Raw genomic sequence first — 21004 nt, 5'->3', positions numbered from 1 at the left:
TAAAATCCATTAAATCAAATAAACTTCTTAAATTTCTTAAAATCCACTCCCGTTTCCATATCCCTTATCCACTCCCCTATCCCTTCAGAAATGCTAGTGAAACAATATTTTTCCACTGAATTTGTTATACTCAGTGCTATTTGTATTTAACAATTTGTATTAAAATATTTTGAACTGATTTGGTTATACCAAATACTACATACTTGAAACAATTTTGTTAGTATTAATACCTATAATTTTTGCATATTCTTTTACACTTTTATACATTAAATGAAGTTGGAGAAAAACAAAGAAACAAGAATATGCGTGTCAAATACACCAGCTTCCGCCCACAAATAGTCCCAAAATATTTAGACGGGTGTCGAATTGGGTCCCGACATTTGTAGAAAACAGGTGACTTTTTTGTTATGTCAAATTTGTAGGTGAAAATACTTTAATTTCGAAAAATTTGAGTTTTGTACCCTTTCCAGAAAAAACTTCAAACTTCTCATTAAACAGTTAGATTCCTAGATGTTTTTCCTACATACTGAAACCCTTTTCAAACCGAAAGTCTTTAAATTAAGACTTCTAGAGTAGAAAAACTGGTTTTTTACAAAAACTGTCGAATCATCGGTACCTTTACCCTACGTATAAGCTTCATTGTTCTGGATTGTGAGTACATGTTAATAATCATTCCCTGAATTATCCTTATTCGACAAACCGGCCACACAAATCCTTGTCAGTCCTTAAAATGTCCCCATTCATTTCATTTCATCTATTAAAAGCTCATTCATTTTCATTTCATCTATTCATTTACACATTTACCAGAAAAACTTTTGAGATCTAAACCAAACCTGATGAGAGTAGGAATTTGCGAAATCTTTAAGGCTGGAACATTGGGCTCAATATACAGGCAAAAAGGCAAAAATTAAGATCACTAGGGAGGATTGAAACGCTTTTAAGGACAACTCGCCTTAATTAGTGAATCACAGAGCCACTAAATTCCGACCCTAGGCACATCCGGCGACCTCCAAGTTCAGTTGAAGTTTAGGTGTCAGTATACACGGTTGCTTTTTTTTCTCTGGATTCTCAAAGTTTGCTAGTTTTGCAGAATATTTTTTTAGAAGAAAACTAATAAAAGGATAGTACTATTTTAAACTGAAGCTTATGAAGGTAATGGCTTGTTTTAGCGTCTTTACATTGCATATTTGATTATTATTTAACCTGTAAAAATTTGAGAAATAATGAAACTAAATTTTTAGCTTTTTTTTATCACTAAATCAAGTTTTTAAAAAACACAGTGTTAGACCTTGTCAGGTCATTTTATCCATGATTTCTTAGCTCACTAGTCTTTTGAGAAGTAAATTCAGAAATAAAATCTTACCTATTTACCAGTTGTTTAATGTAATTATGTTTTTGAAATGTAATTATGTGATTGATTGATTAAAATATATGATAAAAAACAATATTTGGTCAAAATTTGCTGTATTTCCAGTGCTCAGTCACCTTTAATGATTATAATCAATAATTACTTTTTGCAAATGAAAACACCTACATCACTCATATTATAAATCTTTATAAGAATTATTTAATCTCTTAATCAAACCGAGGTAAGTGTTCACCCAAAAACTGAACAGTTTAGAAAAAAAATTTGATATTTCAGAACAATTATGCAAGTAAATAAGGTTAACTTGAATTAGGTGTCAAGGAAGTGCAAGTATATAATTATTCATATTTGCTTCATATTTTAGATTTTTAAGATGAAAAAGAAGTTTACAAGACCAGAACTGTTAAGATATCTAAGAGTAGAATTATAGAAGACAAACTAGTGCCCATGGCAAACAGTTAAAGAGGTGAAGATCTACCCAAATATTGACAGAAGTTCGTTGAAACTCACTTAAGTACTTCTGGGGTCCCCTCCACCTGGGGCCAAACGGAAAGAAAGTCGTACCAGAGCAGGGGGTGTGCCGTGTCATTGGAGAATAATATGTTAAGGCCAATATCTTTAATGTTGTTACCGATATTGTTCACAGACAAAAGAAATATCAGTGGAACCAAAATAGAGCCTTGTGGGACTCCAACTGACTGAGATATTGATGAGGAAGAAGTATCGCCTCTTTGGCATACTGTTTTTTTTTGTTGTTTTTTTAGGTTTTTTTTTCTACATTGCAAGTAGTTAATCTGGCCTCTTATACTGTAGTTATCAAGCTTAATTTTCAATATCTTATGGGCGAAATTTCAATATTTTTTAAGGTATAGATTGGGGGACAGTTTTCTCAGTTCTGAAGTGCTTGTGACTCGCTTTACTTGATCTGATAATCTGATAATTGAATGTAAGACGTCGCGTTACATCCACTATCAGACTCTCCCAGAAAACAATCAAGATTGAATTTAACTACTTCGATAATCACAATTTGGGGGGGGGGGGTAAAGAGGAAACTTTAAATAGATTGGGATGGAGGAGCAGTGTGTAAAGCTGTTTTGGCATAAGGCAGCTTGGTGCTACCTGATGAACCCAGTATGGTTCTAAAAAAATGTTGCACTTCAAAAATTTGAAGAAGATATGCTAGATATTTTCTAGAGGAATGGTCTAAGGATACTTTAGATACTACTACTACTAACAACTCACTGCAGCCCCAAGCCATATAATGTCAACAGAACTACCCACACTCCTCCTCCATCCTAATCTATTCAAAGCTTTTCTCTTTATACCCTCCCAGGAAGTTCCCATCTCCCTTAAATCTTTCTGTACAACATCCTCCCACCTCAACCGCGGTCGACCAGCTATTTATGCTTTAGATAGGCCTACTTATTTGAATAATTTAGCATCCAACAACAAGCTGTGCAAAAATAATGTTTGACCCTATTTTCTATAGCTATAATCAAGGAATTGTAAGATGGTTCAGTTTACGACTGACATGCTGCCAAGAATTACGCTATAGTCACAAAACTGAGCTAAATATAAACAGAAAATTACCGATAGCAGTTTGAGCTTGCTTTTGGACTCTTCATAGGGACATGCATCCAAACAGAATAACGAGCTTCAGTACTCTGACTTCCAGTAAGTTTACTATAAATCATCCGTGCCAAATTTGTCTGTTTTGGTCCTTTCAAGGGCAGTAATAAGGCTGGGATACCTAAGTGACTGGCATAGGCAAGCTCCTGGAGCAGCTGTTGCTCATAATTTTCTCTAGTGCTAGGACACATTGAATATACATTGATATAGTTTGATAGCTTTCCAACAACAATGGAACCCCAATCTTGAGAACTTAGTATTATATCAGCTTTAGTAAATGGGCAGCTTCTATGTTTTGCTTTTCCTTCTATAAATTCTTGTCTGTATCTAGAAAAGAATATAGAAATTATTTACTCAATATTCTGCTATTTGATTTGTGGGACTGAATTCTAAACTGAAGATCAAAGAGCATTTGACCCAAAAAGCGAGGAGACTTCTGGCCTTTTTAAGTTTAGCAGATTGATAGGGTAGGGACAGTCATGACAACAGATTTCTTGATTTGCAGATCAACAATAATTTCCTAAAGAACACATATTTTTATTATTCTTAAAAAAAGAGCATTATTGTCAAATCTAACTGAAAATTGCTTTTGTATATTTTTTATTAGACTCATGTTACTCTGGTAATTTTCACTTGCAGTTTACAACTGATTTTCTCTTTGGATCGGAAAGTGATAAGATACTTCAAAAGATACTAGCTTTACCTTTCTCTGTCCTTTTCTAAGTTGATGACTAAGTTGACAATAAATATAATTCTATAAAATATATGACTAAATTAATGATCTTCAAAGCAGATTAATTGTTTTTCTCTTCTAAAATGTTATGAATAAAAAAAAATATCACCCTGTTTTTTCTACCTTTATCTTTCCTCCTTAATTTGAGAAACAAATTTGACGAACAAATATTTCAGTATTTAGTCATTTAAATCCACAGTGTTGATCAACCAAAGCCTTTATTGGTTGCTTGAACACAATTGAACATGTCTTACCAGAATAGATTGTTGATCAGAAACGTCAACAGAAGAGAATTTTTAGCATTTTAAGATCAGCTTAATCAGAGGCAACGCTACACTCATATGTTTTATTATTTATTATTATTTTCTTTTTTCCAGAGGCACTTCATATGGAAGGGGTTGTCGTAGAAACTTCAAAGGGGGATCATTCGATTGGAAATTGAGAGTTCTAGTGCCCTTTTTACTAGTCGAAAATGATTGGAGGGCACATAGCCCCCCCACGCCCACAAGTCCCCCACACACAGCCAAACAAAATTTTGAGATAGCCATTTTGTTCAGCAAAGTTGATTTCCAGATAGAAATTATGTTTTTGAGGAGGACACGCCCCCTAAACCCTCGGGGCAAGTGTTGTAAGCTATGCCCTGGCAGTATAGAAGGTCTTTATTGAAGATGCTGCTGCGGAAACTACAATAAGGGTTAATTTGATTAGAAATTCATAAGATTAGTGCCGATTTTAATATTTAAAAGCTTTTGGAGTGCCACTAGCCCCCCCTTCCACGCCCATTATTCCTCCAAACTCATCCACTCCAAATTGTGAGAGATCCCTTTTGTTCAGAGTAGTTCATTTCCCGATAGAAAATATGTTTTTGAGTTGGACACTCCCTCAAAATTATAAGGGTCAGGGTTCAAAGTTATACCCCGGGGGTATATAAGGTTTTCATAGAAGGAGTTGTCGTAGAAACTTCGAAAAAGGCTCATTTGATTGGAAATTGAGAAAGCTAATGCCCTTTTTAATAGTCAAAAGTGATTGGAGGGCAACTAGCCCCCCCCCCCACGCCAATTATTCCCCCAAATACATCCAATAAAAATTTTTAGATAGCCATTTTGTTCAGCGTAGTTGATTTCAAGAACGAAAATATATTTTTGAGGAGGACACTCCCCCACAACCCTCAGGGCAAGGGTTTTAAGTTATGCCCTGGGGGCATATAGGGTTTTTATAGGAGACGTTGTCGTAGAAATATCAAAACAGGCTCATTTATTTGGAAATCGAGAGTTCTAGCTTCATTTTCAATAGTCGAAAATGATTGGAGGGCAACTAGCCCCTCCGCACGCCACTCAGTGTACCACCCCAATCCCCTCCAAATGGGTTGACACTCATTTGTTCAGCTTAGTTGATTTCCAGCCAGAAAATTATTTCTGAGGAGGATACTCCCCCACAACCCTCAGGGCAAGGGTTTTAAGTTGTGCCCTGGGGTCATATAAGGTTTTTATAGAAGGCGTTGTCGTAGAAACTTCAAAACAGGCTAATTCGATTGGAAATTAAAGAGCTAGTGCCCTTTTTAATAGTCGAAAGTGATTGAAGTGTAACTAGCTCACCCCCCCCACGCCCAACATTTCCCCAAACACATCCAATCAAAATTTTAAGATAGCTATTTTGTTCATCTTAGTTGATTTCCAGATAGAAAATATATTTTTGAGGAGGACAATCCCCCATAACCCTCAGGGCAAGGGTTTTAAGTTATGTCCTGGGGGCATATAAGGTTTTTATAGAAGGCGTTGTGGTAGAAAATTCAAAACAGGCTAATTCGATTTTAAATTAAAAGGCTAGTGCCCTTTTTAATAGTTGAAAATGATTGGAGGGCAACTGCCCCCCCACTCCCATCATTCCCCCAAACGCATCGAATCAAAATTTTGAGATAGCCATTTTTGTTCAGCGTAGTTGATTTCCAGATATAAAATAAATTTTGAGGACGATACTCCCCCACAACCCTCAGGGCAAGGGTTTTAAGTTATGCCCTGGGGGCATATAAGGTTTTTATAGAAGGTGTTGTCATAGAAACTTCAAAACAGGCTCAATCGATTGAAAATTAAAGGGCTAGTGCCCTTTTTAATAATCGAAAGTGATTGGAGTGTAACTAGCCCCTCCCCCCCCACCCTCGCCCATCATTTCACCAAACACATCCAATCAAAATCTTGAGATAGCCATTTTGTTCAGCGTAGTTGATTTCCAGATATAAAATATATTTTGAGGAGGATACTCCCCCACAACCCTCAGGGCAAGGGTTTTAAGTTATACACTGGGGGCATATAAGGTTTTTATAGAAGGCGTTGGCGTAGAAACTTCAAAAAAGGCTCATTTGATTGGAAATTCAAAAAGCTAGTGCCCTTTTTAATAGTCGAAAGTGATTGGAGGGCAACTAGCCCCCCCCCCCACGCCCATTATTCCCCCAAACACATCCAATCAAAATTTTTCGATAGCCATTTTGTTCAGCGTAGTTGATTTCAAGATAGAAAATATATTTTTAAGGAGGACACTCACCCACAACCCTCAGGGCAAGGGTTTTAAGTTATGCCCTGGGGGCATATAGGGTTTTTATAGGAGACGCTGTCGTAGAAACTTCAAAACAGGCTCATTCGATTGGAAATCCAGAGTTATAGTACCATTTTTAATAGTCGAAAATGATTGGAGGGCAACTAGCCCCCCCGCACGCCCAGCCTTCCCCAAAACACATCCAATCAAAATTTTGAGATAGGCGTTTTGTTCAGCGTAGTTGATTTCCAGATAGAAAATTATTTTTGAGGAGGATACTCCCCCACAACCCTCAGGGCAAGGGTTTTAAGTTATGCCCTGGGGGCATATAAGGTTTTTATAGAAGGCGTTGTCGTAGAAACTTCAAAACAGGCTAATTCGATTGGAAATTAAAGAGCTAGTGCCCTTTTTAATAGTCGAAAGTGATTGAAGTGTAACTAGCTCACCCCCCCCACGCCCAACATTTCCCGAAACACATCCAAACAAAATTTTAAGATAGCCATTTTGTTCATCATAGTTGATTTCCAGATAGAAAATATATTTTTGAGGAGGACACTCCCCCATAACCCTCAGCGCAAGGGTTTTAAGTTATGCCCTGGGGGCATATGAGGTTTTTAGAGGTGTTGTTGTAGAAAATTCAACACAGGCTCATTCGATTGTACATTAAAGGGAGAATGCCCTTTTTAATAGTCAAAAATGATTGGAGGACAACTCCCCCCCCACATCCATCCTTCCCCCAAACACAGGCAAAAAAAGGTATGAGAGATCCATTTTGTTCAGCGTAGCTGTTTTCAAGATATAAAACAAATTTTGACGACGAAACTCCCCCATGACACTCAGGGTAAGGATTTTAAGTTTTTCCCTGGGGGCATATAAGGTTTTTATATAAGGCGTCGTAGAAACTTTAAAACAGGCTCAATCGATTGGAAATTAAAGGGCTAGTGCCCTTTTTAACAGTCAAAAGCGACTGGAGGGCAACTAGCCCCCCCCCACGCCCATTATTTCCCAAAAAACATCCAATCAAACTCTTGAGATAGCCATATTGTTCAGCGTAGTTGATTTCCAGATAGAAAATATATTTTGAGGAGGATACTCTCCCACAACCCTCAGGGCAAGGGTTTTAAGTTATACACTGGGGGCATATAAGGTTTTTATTGAAGGCGCTCTAGTAGAAACTTCAAAAAACGCTCATTTAATTGGAAATTCAAAAAGCTAGTGCCCTTTTTAATAGTCGAAAGTGATTTTAGGGCAACTAGACCCCCCCCCACGCCCATGATTCCCCCAAACACATCCAATCAAAATTTTGAGATAGCCATTTTGTTCAGCGTAGTTGATTTCCAGAGAGAAAATATATTTTTGAGGAGGACACTCCCCCACAATCCTCAGGGCAATGGTTTTAAGTTATGCCCTGGGGGCATATAAGGGATTTATAGAAGGCGTTGTCGTAGAAACTTCAAAACAGGCTCATTCGATCGGAAATCAAGAGTTATAGTGCCCTTTTTAATAGTCGAAAATGATTGGAGGGCAACTAGCCCCCCCCACGCCCATCAGTCCCCCGAACACAGCCAGACAAAATTTTGAGATAGCCCTTTTGTTAAGCGTAGTTAATTTCCATATAGAAATAATATGTGAGGAAGAAACCCCCCCCCCCACAACCCTCAGGGCAAGGCTTTTAAGTTATGCCCTGGGGGCATATAAGGTTTTTATAGAAGGCGTTGTCGTAGACACTTCAAAACAGGCTCATTCGATTGGAAATTAAAGGGCTAGTGCCCTTTTTAATAGTCGAAAGTGATTGGAGTGTAACTAGCTCACCTCCCCCCCCCCCACGCCCATCATTTCTCAAAATACATCCAATCAAAATTTTCAGAGACCCATTACGTTCTGCGTATTTGATTTCCTGATAGAAAAAATATTTTTGAGGAAGACATTCCCCTACAACATTCAGGGCAAGGGTTTTAAGTTATGACCTGGGGACATATAAGTTTTTTATAGGAAGGCGTTGTTGTAGAAAATTCAAAACAGGCTCATTCGATTGGAAATTAAAGGGCTAGTGCCCTTTTTAATAGTTGAAAACGATCGAAGGGCAACTCCCCCCCCACTCCCATCAGTCCCCCAAACACATCCAATCAAGATTTTCATATAGCCATTTTGTTCAGCGTAGTTGATTCCCAGATAGAAAAAATATTTTTGAGAAGGACACTCCCCCACAACCCTAAGAGCAAGGGTTTTAAGTTATGCCCTAGGGGCATATAAGGTTTTTATAGAAGGCGTTGTCGTAGAAACTTCAAAACAGGCTCATTAGATTGGAAATTAAAGGGATACTGCCCTTTTTAATGGTCAAAATTCATTGGAGGGTAACTAGCCCCTCCTCCCCGCCCCACATTCCGCCCTAAACATTCCAAGCAAGATTTTTAGATAGCTCGCTTATTCAGAGTAGTTGATTTCCTGATCGGAAATACATTTTTGAGGAGAACGCTCCCGCAAAACCCTCAGGACGAGGGTTTAAAGTTATGCCCTGGGGGTATGTAAGGTTTTTAAAGAAGGGGTTCTCGTAGAAGCTTCAAAACCGGCTCATTCGATTGGAAATTAAAGGGCTAGTGCCCTTTTTAATAGTTGAAAGGGATTGAAGGGCAACTAGGCCCCCCCCCGACGCCCGTCCTTTCCCCAAACACATCCCATAAAATTATTGAGAAGGCCATTTTGTTCAGCGTAGTTGCTTTCCAGATAGAAGATATATTTTGAGGAGGACACTCCCCCATAACCCTCAGGGCAAGGGTTATAATGTTTACCCAGGGTGCATGTGAGGTTTTTATCGAAGGTATTGTTGTAGAACGTTCGAAACAGGCTCATTCGATTGGAAATTAAAGGGCTAGTGCCCTTTTTAATATTAAAAACTTATCGGAGTTTAACTAGCCCCCCTCCCCCCCCACACCAATTATCTTCCCAAGCAATTCCAATAAAAATTTTGTTCATCGTAGTTGATTTCCAGATAGAAAATATATTTTTGAGGAGGACACTCCCCCACAACCCTCAGGGCAAGGGTTTTAACTTGTGCCCTGGGGGCATATGAGGTTTTTATATAAGGCGTTGTTATAGAAAATTCAAAACAGGCTCGTTCGATTGGATATTTACAGGGCTAGTGTCCTTTTTAATAGTCGAACGTGATTGGAGGGAAACTAGTCCCCTCTTCCCGACGCCCTTCATTCCTCAAACTCAGCCAATCAAAATTTTTGATATAGCCATTTAATTAAACGTAGTTTTAAGTTCTGGAAATTAGGTCTTTGAGGATGACAACTCCCCCACAGCCCTCAGGGCAAGGGTTGTAATTTAAGGATTCTCCGAATCCTTCCCATTATTTCTTATGGAAGGGATGCTTGTATAAACTTTAGAGAGGGCTCATTTGACTGAAAATTGTAAGTTCTTGTTCACTTTTTAAGAGTCAAAAGAGATTGGAGGGTAACTAGCCGCCCCTCCTCCAAGCCCTAAATGCATCAGATAAATTGAGATGGACATTTTGTTAAAATAGTTCAAAGTTCTGATAACAAAAAACTCCAGTGTCGACACAGCCCACCAGGGCCCGGGGGTAGGCGTTTTAAGTTATGCCCTAGGGCATAACTTATTAAGGGGGTTTATAACTTATGGGAAGGGGTTTCGTATTGGAAGAATACATAGGAAATCTATTATAATTATCCAATTTTAATGTTAAAATGCATACTCTGTGATAGATGCAAAATTACTTTGGCATAAAAAATCATATTAATGTCAATTCAAAACAGTCGTGATTCTCTTGTGTCAGCAAGTGAAATGGTTTAGACCCCCTTATTGGAGCTATTTTTTCAATCCATTCATTGTCTTCAATCGCTTTCCACATGTTATACAAGCTTTCTATTGTTCATATGTAAGGTTTTTATCAAAGACGTAATCGTATAGACTTTGTCATTGGCGCTTTACTGAAAACAATTCTTTGAAATGTTTTCACTTTTGTAACTTTAAGAAATCAAAAATTAATTAAGATTTTAGGGAATAAATATTAGCATATGTATATTAAATTGACAATGCACATTTTTTTCAGTAAACTCATTTGAATTTTTTTTCAGTAAAGTACAAATTATATTCTGGCTTTTAGAAAGCATAGGGGTTTTCAACTCTACTCATATTAATTTATGCTCGTTTTGAATTTGACTCTAACATTTATTTTAATTTTTGTTCGTTTTGGGTTTCATTTATTTTTTTATACTGATTTGGGGTAGTTATATGCTTGGTAGATTGTATGATAGTTCGGACACCAGGTGTTGAAAATGTGAATCATACCATGAGGGAATGGGGCTTCTAAGAGAATTAGCCTACCCTCCACCCCCTAAATTGACCATGCGGATTATAAAATACCAATGGCACTTGCTTGCGAGTGGTGGAACACTCCGAAACTTGACATTTTATTATCTTTTGGTGTTTCATGCAATAAAATGCATGTTCCACAAAGTTTAAGGTGCAGTTTTCCGCTGCAGAAGCCATAGAATGTTTTCATAACAAACTAACCCGATTCGTAAAAAAAATGGCAGAGTTAAAAAAAAAAAAAATGGTAAAACTATATGAGTCTTGAACAGTCTTGGAAAGTATAAACTAAATCAAATTGAATATTAGATATATAATGATATTAATTGTTAAAAGATCCATCAGTTCAAGATCTTTTTTCACTGTAATTTTTATTTTCATTTTCAATGCTGTAAGAACTGGAAAATAATAAATTTGTAATATACGAGTAATTCGTTTTCAGTGAAGCACCAATGACGCAGAAGGCTTTAGGTTTTTGCAGTTAAAGAAGGGGGCAGTATCCAAATTTTGTTGTAGTGAAACTATATTTGTCTTGACCAATCTTGAAAAGAACTAACAAATTAAACTGAATATTTGATGCATGATGATATTAATTGCTAAAAGCTCATCAGTTCAAAATTTTACTGTAATTTTAATATGTATTTTCAATATTAAGTACAAAAGAAAACATTTGTAATATAATTTGTTTTCAGTAAAGCGCCAATGACGCAGTAGGTTTTAGGCTTTTGCAGTGAGACAATACCCAAACTCTTGTTAGTAGTTATTTTTATTCGATTCCAACTTGATTTGCAGATTCTTTTTAAGTTTCACTCGTTTTAAGATTTATTTATTCATTTACACTAATATATATATTGCATGTTTGTTCGCATTGATTGTATATTTGATTTCTGTTCGTTTTAAGTTTCATTTATACTTTAATGGCAAAACATTTGTTTTCGTTTTAAGCTTGATTTTCATATTCAACTCGTTGTAAAGTATGTTTATTCATTTATATTATTACATATTGTATGTTTGTTTTCTATGATTATTTATTTAATATCTGTTCGTTTTGGGTTTCATTTATTCTTTAATTGTAATTTTTGGTCGTTTTGAGTTTGAAATTTAACATGTGTTAGTATCTACTGAGCTTAAGTTTAAAATGGCCTTTAATTTTATTTTAAAAAATTATTTTTCGGAGTTTTTTTTTAATTAATAGCAAACAAAAGTTACTAGCACTGCTGAGAGTACAAATTACTCATTATGATAATAATAACAACCAAAACCAAGCTTTGTTATGATTTATTAACTAAGATTTTAATTATTTAGAAATGAAACTCAAAAGAATTCAGAATTCTTTTGTGACCAGGATATACTATCTAATTCAGCGGGCTTCTGCTGTCAGTTATGGATCTGCTGCTGGTCTGCTGTTCATATTTACATAATTTTATATTTTTGCTTTATTTACGTCATCTTTTTTTTAATCAAAATTATTTTCAAATATGGAACTCAGGGAGGTGTACAAGAGAAGGCCGCAGCCCTCCCCCAATCCCAAATTATCTTGAGTTTCTGTGTTCGTTTTTAAAGTCATCCCCCCCCCCAAAAAAAACCGAAAAATCCTGCACACGTTCCTGATAGACCTATGGATATTTATGTTCTTTGAATGTTTATTAGATAATCTGTCGAAAGGTGCTTATTTTTTACCTTGGGGCTTTACCACATTCTAATCAGATTCACTGCAGTCATAATTTTGTTGTTTTGATTTTCTTTTAAAGTTTTTTATTTTTTAACAAAAATAGAGTTGTGAGAAAGTCAAACGTTAGCGTAAAGAGCGAGGCGTTGAGGAGGGGACAGCCCCTTTCATATACTGAATAATTTCTGTTCGTTTTAAGTTTTAATGTCGCTCCTTACTTTCAGTTTAAAAAACTTTTTTTTTATTTAAAGGTTGCAAAAGCGGGGGGTTTGGGGGACGGCAGCCCCCCAACTGTACCTCCTAATCCCTGTACGTTTTAAGGTTCGAACTTGTGACTCAGCCTCTTTAACTCTTTAGAAAACGTAGTTTTTTTCAAATAATACTTTTATTTTAAAATTACATTCTGCTGCTGTTACGCCTTTACATCTGACACTTTAGTAATTCTGAGATAATTGCAAGAGGAATTTACTAGTCTGCTTATTTAGTTTGCTAGAGGCTAACATATCTAATTTATTTTATTCAATTTCTTAATAATTTGGAGCATGCAAAAACAAAGAAGTGAGTTTTGTCAAAAAAACAAAAAAGTCTTCTCCTATCATCAAAATAAAAAAAGTTGATAGCATTTTGCAGCCGCAGTTTCAAGCTGACTTAATAAAATGCTTGGAAAGTAGAAACACAAACATTACTCTATGCAAAACTGAAGCTGTAGATTATATCATAAAATCCAAAGGCAAAAGCCCTTAAATCATGGGGGACAAGACGTCCCATGAGCCCTAATAACTGATCAAAAATTTCATGGTAAGCAACTATGAGTAAGGAGCAACTCGGGTTAATAGAAACCAAAATTCTAAAAAAGGTATTTTGATAAAAGTTAACACACTGAAGAATTGGCCTTTTAGACTGATTCTAAAAATATAAAACCTAGTAAGTTAATGTTCCCCGTCAAGGGCTAAGAGCCTGGGAAAATTTGCCTGATTTTTGAAAAAAGAGGGAAACATAAGGCAAGTGATCTTATTGGAAATCACACTAGTAAATTCACTATATCAGAGGACCCTATTGTAAAGATTTCAAACTTCTATTTAGTGGGTGTGTGTGTGTGTGTTTTTTTTGTTTGTTTTTTTTATGGGTAATTGTTTCAAACTGATAGTTCTACAAGATCGGGAAAGGGCTTATTTGAACAGAAACTTAAAATTCTAGTGCCCTTTTTAAGTAACCAAAAGATTGTGCGACAAGAAATTGACATTTTCTGTCATTTAGTGACGCCAAACAACAATCCTGCCCAAAAGAGTACCAAGTTGCTATCATTTAAAAATTAGAGATAACCAACTAAACTAAAAGCATCAAAAATATATATTGATCATCCCAGTTGCAGAGGAAGTAATGCCACATTGTGGCTTATTCATTTCCGAAAAGTCGCCGAGTCCACATAAGATAAAGGATTAATATGGACATTTATCTTTATACTTGATTCAACTAAGTTGATTCTTTTAATTTTTGATAGAATTATGCTTTGTTATGTACAATTGTGTATCAGCTATTATGAGGGAGGGGCAATGGGTCATTGTGAAGACAGGGAAGAAGGCGACAGACGCAAAAAGGACATGCTTCAATGTATAAGTTTTCTACTCTAAATAGGTCTGCACATAAATACAGAAAGAGGTATGAGAGGGACAGTAGATAATGCCTCACACTCCTTTATTCAGGGTGTACCCAGGGTGATACCTCCATTCATATAGCAGAAAAAGGTTTCTGACATATATTTATAAGCTACATTTAACTAGACTGATTTCCTGATTTGCTTCATACTCCATAAAATTACGTAAGTGATGTATGAGTGTACATTGTCTGTCATAAAGTAGGGGCTGCGGGTTATTTTTTAGACGCCTCCAAGAGTGCGTTGTAATGCCTAATCATCCAAGCGCTCATTGAGCCTTCAGATATATATATATATATATATATATATATATATATATATATATATATATATATATATATATATATATATATATATATATATATATATATATATATATATATATATATATATATATATATATATATATATATATATATATATATATATATATATATATATATATATATATATATATATATATATATATATATATATATATATATATAGGCATTTTCGAAAACGACATTAATTTTCAATGATAACAGTTCAAACACGGATAAATCTTTTATTGAACAGTGAAAAAAAAAAACTGGATATTTCAATCACATATACAGTGACTGTCATCAGTAGATATTCTCCAAAAAAAGGAGAATATTTCTATTGAAGAGGTAATTTCTTCTACTTTCGATAATTTTTTCGAACAAAATTTTGGACCTTTCTCTGACACTAAATGGTCTTGTTCCGTTAAAGTTCTTAACAAAAAATTAACTAAAACTGGTCCACGAATTAACGAGGGTGTGCCTTATTTATTTTCAGATAATTTCGAAAACTTTTTTAGCAATCTTTCTCAGGAGAGGCGAAATTTATGATTGAAGTATTTAATAACAAAAGAAAAGTCACTTGTACAAACCTTTCTAAATTAGATTTTCCAGCGAAAGTTTATCTAACACTATCGAAGTTCTTTATCTATTTCATCCTTAATGAGATGATTAAAAGTCTTGAGTTGTAAACTTTGTTCAAACTTTTCTTCCTTAAAGCTGCCTAAATGTAGTTTTAATTTTACTAAAGGTGGCACATATCCTTTTCTTCTTTTCTTCTTACATTGTAAGAGAAAATCTTGTTAATTTATAACGTTTGCATGTCTCTTATGGGTGTTTATATATTTATTAACTTCTTGGGTCACATTATCCCTGTATATACGACGTATGTATTATCGATGACCACACTGCCTTTCCATGACGATAAATAAGAGTTCAAAGTAGTATAAACACCTTTACTAGACAGTGAAATAACAATAAAAAAATACTGTATATGTGATCAAAATACCCAGTAGTTTTTTTTATTATTTTTTCACTGTTTATTAAAAGGATTTATCCCTATTTGAACTGTTATTAGTCAAAATAAATATAGAATAAGTTTTGGGGAGGGGGTGGTGGTAGAAATTAACATATAATCCCTCTTGATTCCCAGGAATATTTCTGGTGCATAGATTTATTATTGGTGTTGGGAGGGGAGGGGTAATAGTGCACAAGATTCTATTTCTGTGTGGCATAAAATACTACATTCACGTGCCTTCCAGCATAGAGGTTGAAAATGCCAACGACCTCGTCAAGAAAATTGTTGGGGGGGGGGGGGGGTAAGTGCTACATGGGCTTCGTTTTTGACGATTTTAAATTATGATTGATTTTCTTATATATAAGCAATGTTTCATTGTATTTAAACATCTATATACAGTGTGTTGAGCTGTCAGAAAACCCTATTGTAGAGATCATGATGGCTTCAGCTACATACAAGTTTGAAAGTCTCACAGAATTTCTATCCATATGAACAATAATAACCCAATCTATCTACCCAAAATTCTGTAGTAAAAATATTATAAAAAACTAAGTCAACAAAATTACTGCTCATCAAAAATTTTGCCTAAGCATTCAAGTTTTGTTCAAGATTTAATTCAAATCCAACATTTTATTTTTTAAGCAGAAAAACTAAAAAAAATGGGACACTGCGATACAATTTAAAATTAATAATATACACAATTTAACAGCAAGAAACTGGCAGTTTTATGGAGCTGGTAGCCCATATAATATCCTGGTTAGGCCTGAGTATGATTTGAAAAACTATCATAAATTAAATACTAAAAACATTTTTAAACTGACAATAAGGAGCAACATAAAATTATTCTGTATGGGAGGGGGCTGTCCCCTCTCAACTGTTCCCTCTTTACACTCAAGTTTGACTTTGTGTCCAAATTCTTTGTGACCAAACACACAAGCTGTTTAATTAGGATATTTTAAAGCGGTATAAAACTTTAGTGTAGATAACATTGGATTGCGGAGGCAGCAGTCCCCCTAACATACAGAAAAGTTTCTGTTTGTTGTAAGATTTAATATTGCTTTTTACTTTCAGTTGAAAAGAAACATATTTTTCTTTATTTAATTGCCAACCAGACCCAGACCCTGCTGTTTGTCCTCTCAACTTAAAGAGAAGAACAAATTATAACCAAAACAGGCAAATCAGAGAAACAGATTAGGTACCTTCAAGCAATAAACTTTCAAAATGGACTAGAAAGTAGAAATATTTTTTTTCAAGAACCAAAAGTCACACTATGGATTGAGCTTTACATAAAATGTATACTAAATGGGCAAAATGGAAAAAGTCAGCAAATGAGAAAACCAAGCTAAAAAGATCAAGTGATGTAAAGCCTGATGTGTTCAGTATCCCTTGCTTTAATTTGTATACATTGATTTGTGAGAAACAAAATTATTTTCTTGAGAACCAAGGGGCACAAAATGGATTGAGCTTTACATAACATGGATACTAAATGGGTACAATGAAAAAATTCAGCAAGTGAGAAAACAAGCTAAAAAGATTAAACAATGTACCGCCTTGTGTGTTTAATACACCTTGCTTTCATTTATATACATAGATTTATGAGGAAAAAATTATTTTCTCCTTTTTAGTCTATTTTGAAAACAAGACAAAAAAATCATATTCAGGACTATCAACCTTTTAGTTTTGTCTAAGGAAATCCTTGTCTTCTCTAAGATGAAACTTGTCTTTAAACTGATAAAATTTGAAAGTAGTTGAAATTCAGAAGTGACCACAAAATGGCACATAAATTTGATACATTTATCTCACAAATGCACAAACAAAACACAAATTGCCGTTGTGATTTTTCTACCACAATGTAAAGTAATAATAGCATTATATTGTTTTTTACCTATGGTTCATTACCAGTCTGATATTTTGTCTAAATATTGATGGGGAGACCCCGCCCCCGTAATGGCCCTCAGAAAGGACTTTCGTCGGGCGAGGCCCGACAAAAGTTGCTATTTCGGCGCACAGTGAAGCTTCTGGAAGTTTTCGTCTGGCGAAGCCCGACGAAACTTACTATTTAATGTGCGCGAAGTCGACGGAAACCCATTGGCCCCCTAAAAAAATGACTAGTCGAGCGGAGCCCTACAAAACTTGGTATCTTGTCGGTCTAATGTATCGTCATAAAAGACTTCCATTGGGCAAAGAACAACAAACTTTACTTCTTCATCTGCGCAAAGTCGACATAAAACAATTGCCCCCCCCCCCTAGAAAACAACTTGTTATGGCAAGCCCTACAAAACTTGGTATGTTGTCGGTCCAATCTAGTGTCATTAAAGAATTCCGTCGGCCAAAGGACTGTGAAATTTACTGCTTCAACTGCGCGATTTCGACCAAAACTTGAAATTTTGTCAGTCCTTGACTATGGCAGAGTTGACAGCTCCATGACTACTTAAGACTTCCGTCGGTCAAAGACGAAGAAATTGACTGCTCGATCTGCACGAAGTTGACAGAAACCAATTGGCCGCCTAGAAAACGACTTGTCGGATGGACCCTAGCAAAACTTGATATTTTTCAACGTGTCAGTTAGTCGGGTCAATTCCATCGGCTCTACTGAGAAAGAACTTGTTGGGAAATATTGTTGTTTCTTTCCAAAACATCAAAAACAATACACGGATCCATAGAATTGCAAGGTTATACTAAGCTTACTTAGAACTAGACCTCTTTCTCTTGTTTTTCAAACGCCCAAAACAAATCATATAGCTGAGAGTATGAAGAATTAAAACTGCAAGGGAAAGAAAGAGTTTGTATTACTAGATTCGAAAATTTTGCTGCTTTGCGACATTATACTTATTTTAAGACTTTATTTAATAAAAAAAATAATACAAAAGAAAGGAGGCAGGAAGCTGGGTATCCTGGGTTGTGCTGCTACTCCAAAAATGATAAAGGAAAAAGATCCAGAACTAGAATAAAGCTTGTGTGTGAAGTTTGTTTTGAAAGAAAGAAAGATGAAAAGTATTAAGAATTTGTCACTGACTATCGAACTACCCACATTCGAAAACATCATAGTGAGGAAATTAAAAACGGTACCAAAACGAAGATTAGGCTAATGATTGTGGAAAAGATCACTGTTTGAAATTCCAAAATGGTTACGTCCAGGTAGCTAAAAGAAAACTGTAAAAAGCCCTGTCACGAGCGAACTTTATCTCAAAGCTTATTGCAATTAAAGTCAACAGAAAGCTTAGAGTCTGTCTTCAGTGGCGCCTCTTGTTTTAGTGTTTCGCAGTCACAGCCACCTCGCGTCTCGCATTCTGAGGCTGTTAAAGATGTTTATCACGAAAGTTCATCAGATGGCCTAGATGTAAGTACAAGATTTGATAGCATAGACCCCCAGAGTCTGGGCAGAATCTTACTTTTACGGGAAAATTTGATCAACCAGCGTCAGTTTGTTAAAAGGGAGTAAATATTAAAAAAATCGACTGAAACACTCAATAATTTGTAATTGATAAACGAGGAAATGATAATAAGATTAGGGATAATTAAAAATCTATCCTTACTTTTTAATTATATATGATAAAAAGATGAGTTATCCTGAAGGGCCGTAAACATGTACTTTTAACATGCACTTTTTGTATTTTTACCTAATTTAATTTTTGTGAGTTAGAGGACAGTCCTGGTAAGTGGTCTTTCCTACAGGATTGGAGTAGAGGAACCGTGTGAGTCTTAAGAGATATTGGATTATACGTAACCATATATACAAGATAGCAGTATTACTATGCAGTCGATCTCTGCAAGTTTAAGCTTGCTCACTACTTTTGGGGGTTCGTACTCTCTTTTCTTTCGAGGTGTGCCTTAAAATGGAACTGGACTAAACTAAACTTAAGCGTACCCAATTGCCTGCTAGAAGCAAAGAAGAATATAGTTTTGAAATTGCCTTTCAAGCTTAATAGATTATGGCCAAGTTTCCTTATAAAAGTTTTTTAATTTGTTTTGAGCTTTTCATTTTTTTCGAGTGAGTGAAATAAATACAGACGAACAGCTGTAGTGAAATCGAAGTAATATCTCAAAAATCTCTTGAGAAAGTTCGTCCTGGTGCATCCTTGACAAACATCGGAGTTTGAATAGAAGAAGATGTGGCTGAAAAAAATCGAAGTTACTTATCCTCTCATGTCTGACACTGTGGAATCTGATGAAAGAAAAAAAAATTGAAAGAAGTTCGCTATTCAGAAATTGATCCCGAAGGAACGGTAGGAATCAGTAATATATTTGCTCTTCTTTCTTGACTGTTTAGAGGTAGCAAAAAACTGACAGTTGAAGTTAAGTTGGATTACGTAATTAACGAATCAGACACTAAAATACAAGCGTTAGACATAGGGCAATCAAAATCAGCGAATATGGAACTAGGCTTATTAGTGAGCCACAGAAATTAATTTCTCAGTAAGTGCCAAGAATAAAAGGATTAGAATCTGAAGCCGAAAGTTTTCAGCAAGGATCATAAGGGTCGAGCCCAATCCCTGGCTCAAGAAAGAAAAACTTTCATAGTCAGAAAAGCTGAAGCTTATAAAACTAGAACCATTTCAACCAAAAAATCGATTTTACAATAAGCGAGGAAATCCAATCCCAGAGTTCCAAATACAAGTCGCGGTTTGTTAGAAACTGGTACAATGAGTACCCACAACTAGAGTATAATGTCGAGAAAGATTTAGGCTCCTGCATTGCCTGTTCGTTGTTTCCAACTGGACCTGGCTGCGAATACAGAAACAAAGAATCTTCATTTATAACAGGAACTAGAAACTGGCACAAAATGCTCGTCCCTTACTTCTATTCAAATGGTCACAAAGCTTCTATAGGTGGTTTTATTTGTTTTATAGAGAGAGATAAATCATTGCCAAGCTTAGTTAACAGGGAGAAACTAATGAAAGATATGGAGTCAGAAAAAGAAAGGGAAAGAGGGCGTCGCATTATTTACGTATTGTTAGATGTTACCACCACTCTAGGTAAACAAGGGCTGGTATTTCGTGGGAAGAATCATGACGGGGAAAATCACGTTCAGCTAGCCAATCTTCTTTCGAAACACAACATCGATACGAGCCATTGAATGAAAAACCAGAACAAGCCAAATGTCACCAGCTATTTGTAGGGTAGTAGCCAAAATAAATTAATTGCGATTGTTGGAACAGAGCTAGTTAAAAAAAATCGTAGCAGAAGTTAATGAAGCTGACGTCTTTGGCAAATTCGCAGACAAAACCGCTGCTGTCAGCTATGAAGAGTGTTTAGCTGTAGATCCCTTTGTACATTGATAGAGAGGGAGCCGCTAAAGAGCGTTTATTCGTTATTATACATTCTGAATCAAAGAATGGAGCCAATATAGCAGAAGAAATTCTACAAGTTTTGTTGAAGGCTCATATCAATACAGAAAAACTGGCATTACAATTTTGCAAGTAACATGGGTGGGCGTTTTGAGGGAACACAAGCTCACTTTTCCAAGCAGTTAGGAAGACATATTCAATACCTAAGATGCCTAGCCCACAGACAGAACACTATCATCCTTCTTGCAGAGATTTGCGAGAGCGCTGGAAGCATCATTGAGTTTACCGAGTTGTTCTCTCTAGCAAAAAGAACAGACGAGGGTTGCCTTGAGTTTACAGAGCATTCACTTTTGCAAAAACCACTGCAGCGACATTGGCCATAGGTGAACGAATATTTAGCAGGATGAAAATCGTCAAGAACACATTGATGTCAACTATGGGAAACAATCGACCATCTTATGTTCATAATGTCAGAAAAAGACCTACT

The 21004-nt window shown here is 35.7% G+C and overlaps 1 protein-coding gene across 1 annotated transcript in view; it reads right to left on the bottom strand.

Moving 5' to 3' along the window:
- Positions 1-2952: 2952 nt before the first annotated feature.
- Positions 2953-21004, bottom strand: part of LOC148947162 (protein arginine N-methyltransferase 5-like) — a 39141-nt gene continuing 21089 nt past the window's right edge. Inside the window, exon 2 of the mRNA XM_089097296.1 lies at positions 2953-3322. Coding sequence (XP_088953422.1) covers positions 2953-3322 — 370 coding nt within the window. The remainder of the gene's footprint in view (positions 3323-21004) is intronic.

The sequence above is a fragment of the Artemia sp. Qi Xiang Cuo genome, chromosome 11 (assembly GCF_049724085.1).
Source record: "Artemia sp. Qi Xiang Cuo chromosome 11, ASM4972408v1, whole genome shotgun sequence".
NCBI lineage: Eukaryota > Metazoa > Arthropoda > Branchiopoda > Anostraca > Artemiidae > Artemia > Artemia sp. Qi Xiang Cuo.
The sequence above is the reverse complement of the archived record's forward strand: the minus strand, read 5'-3'. Positions and strand labels throughout refer to the sequence as shown.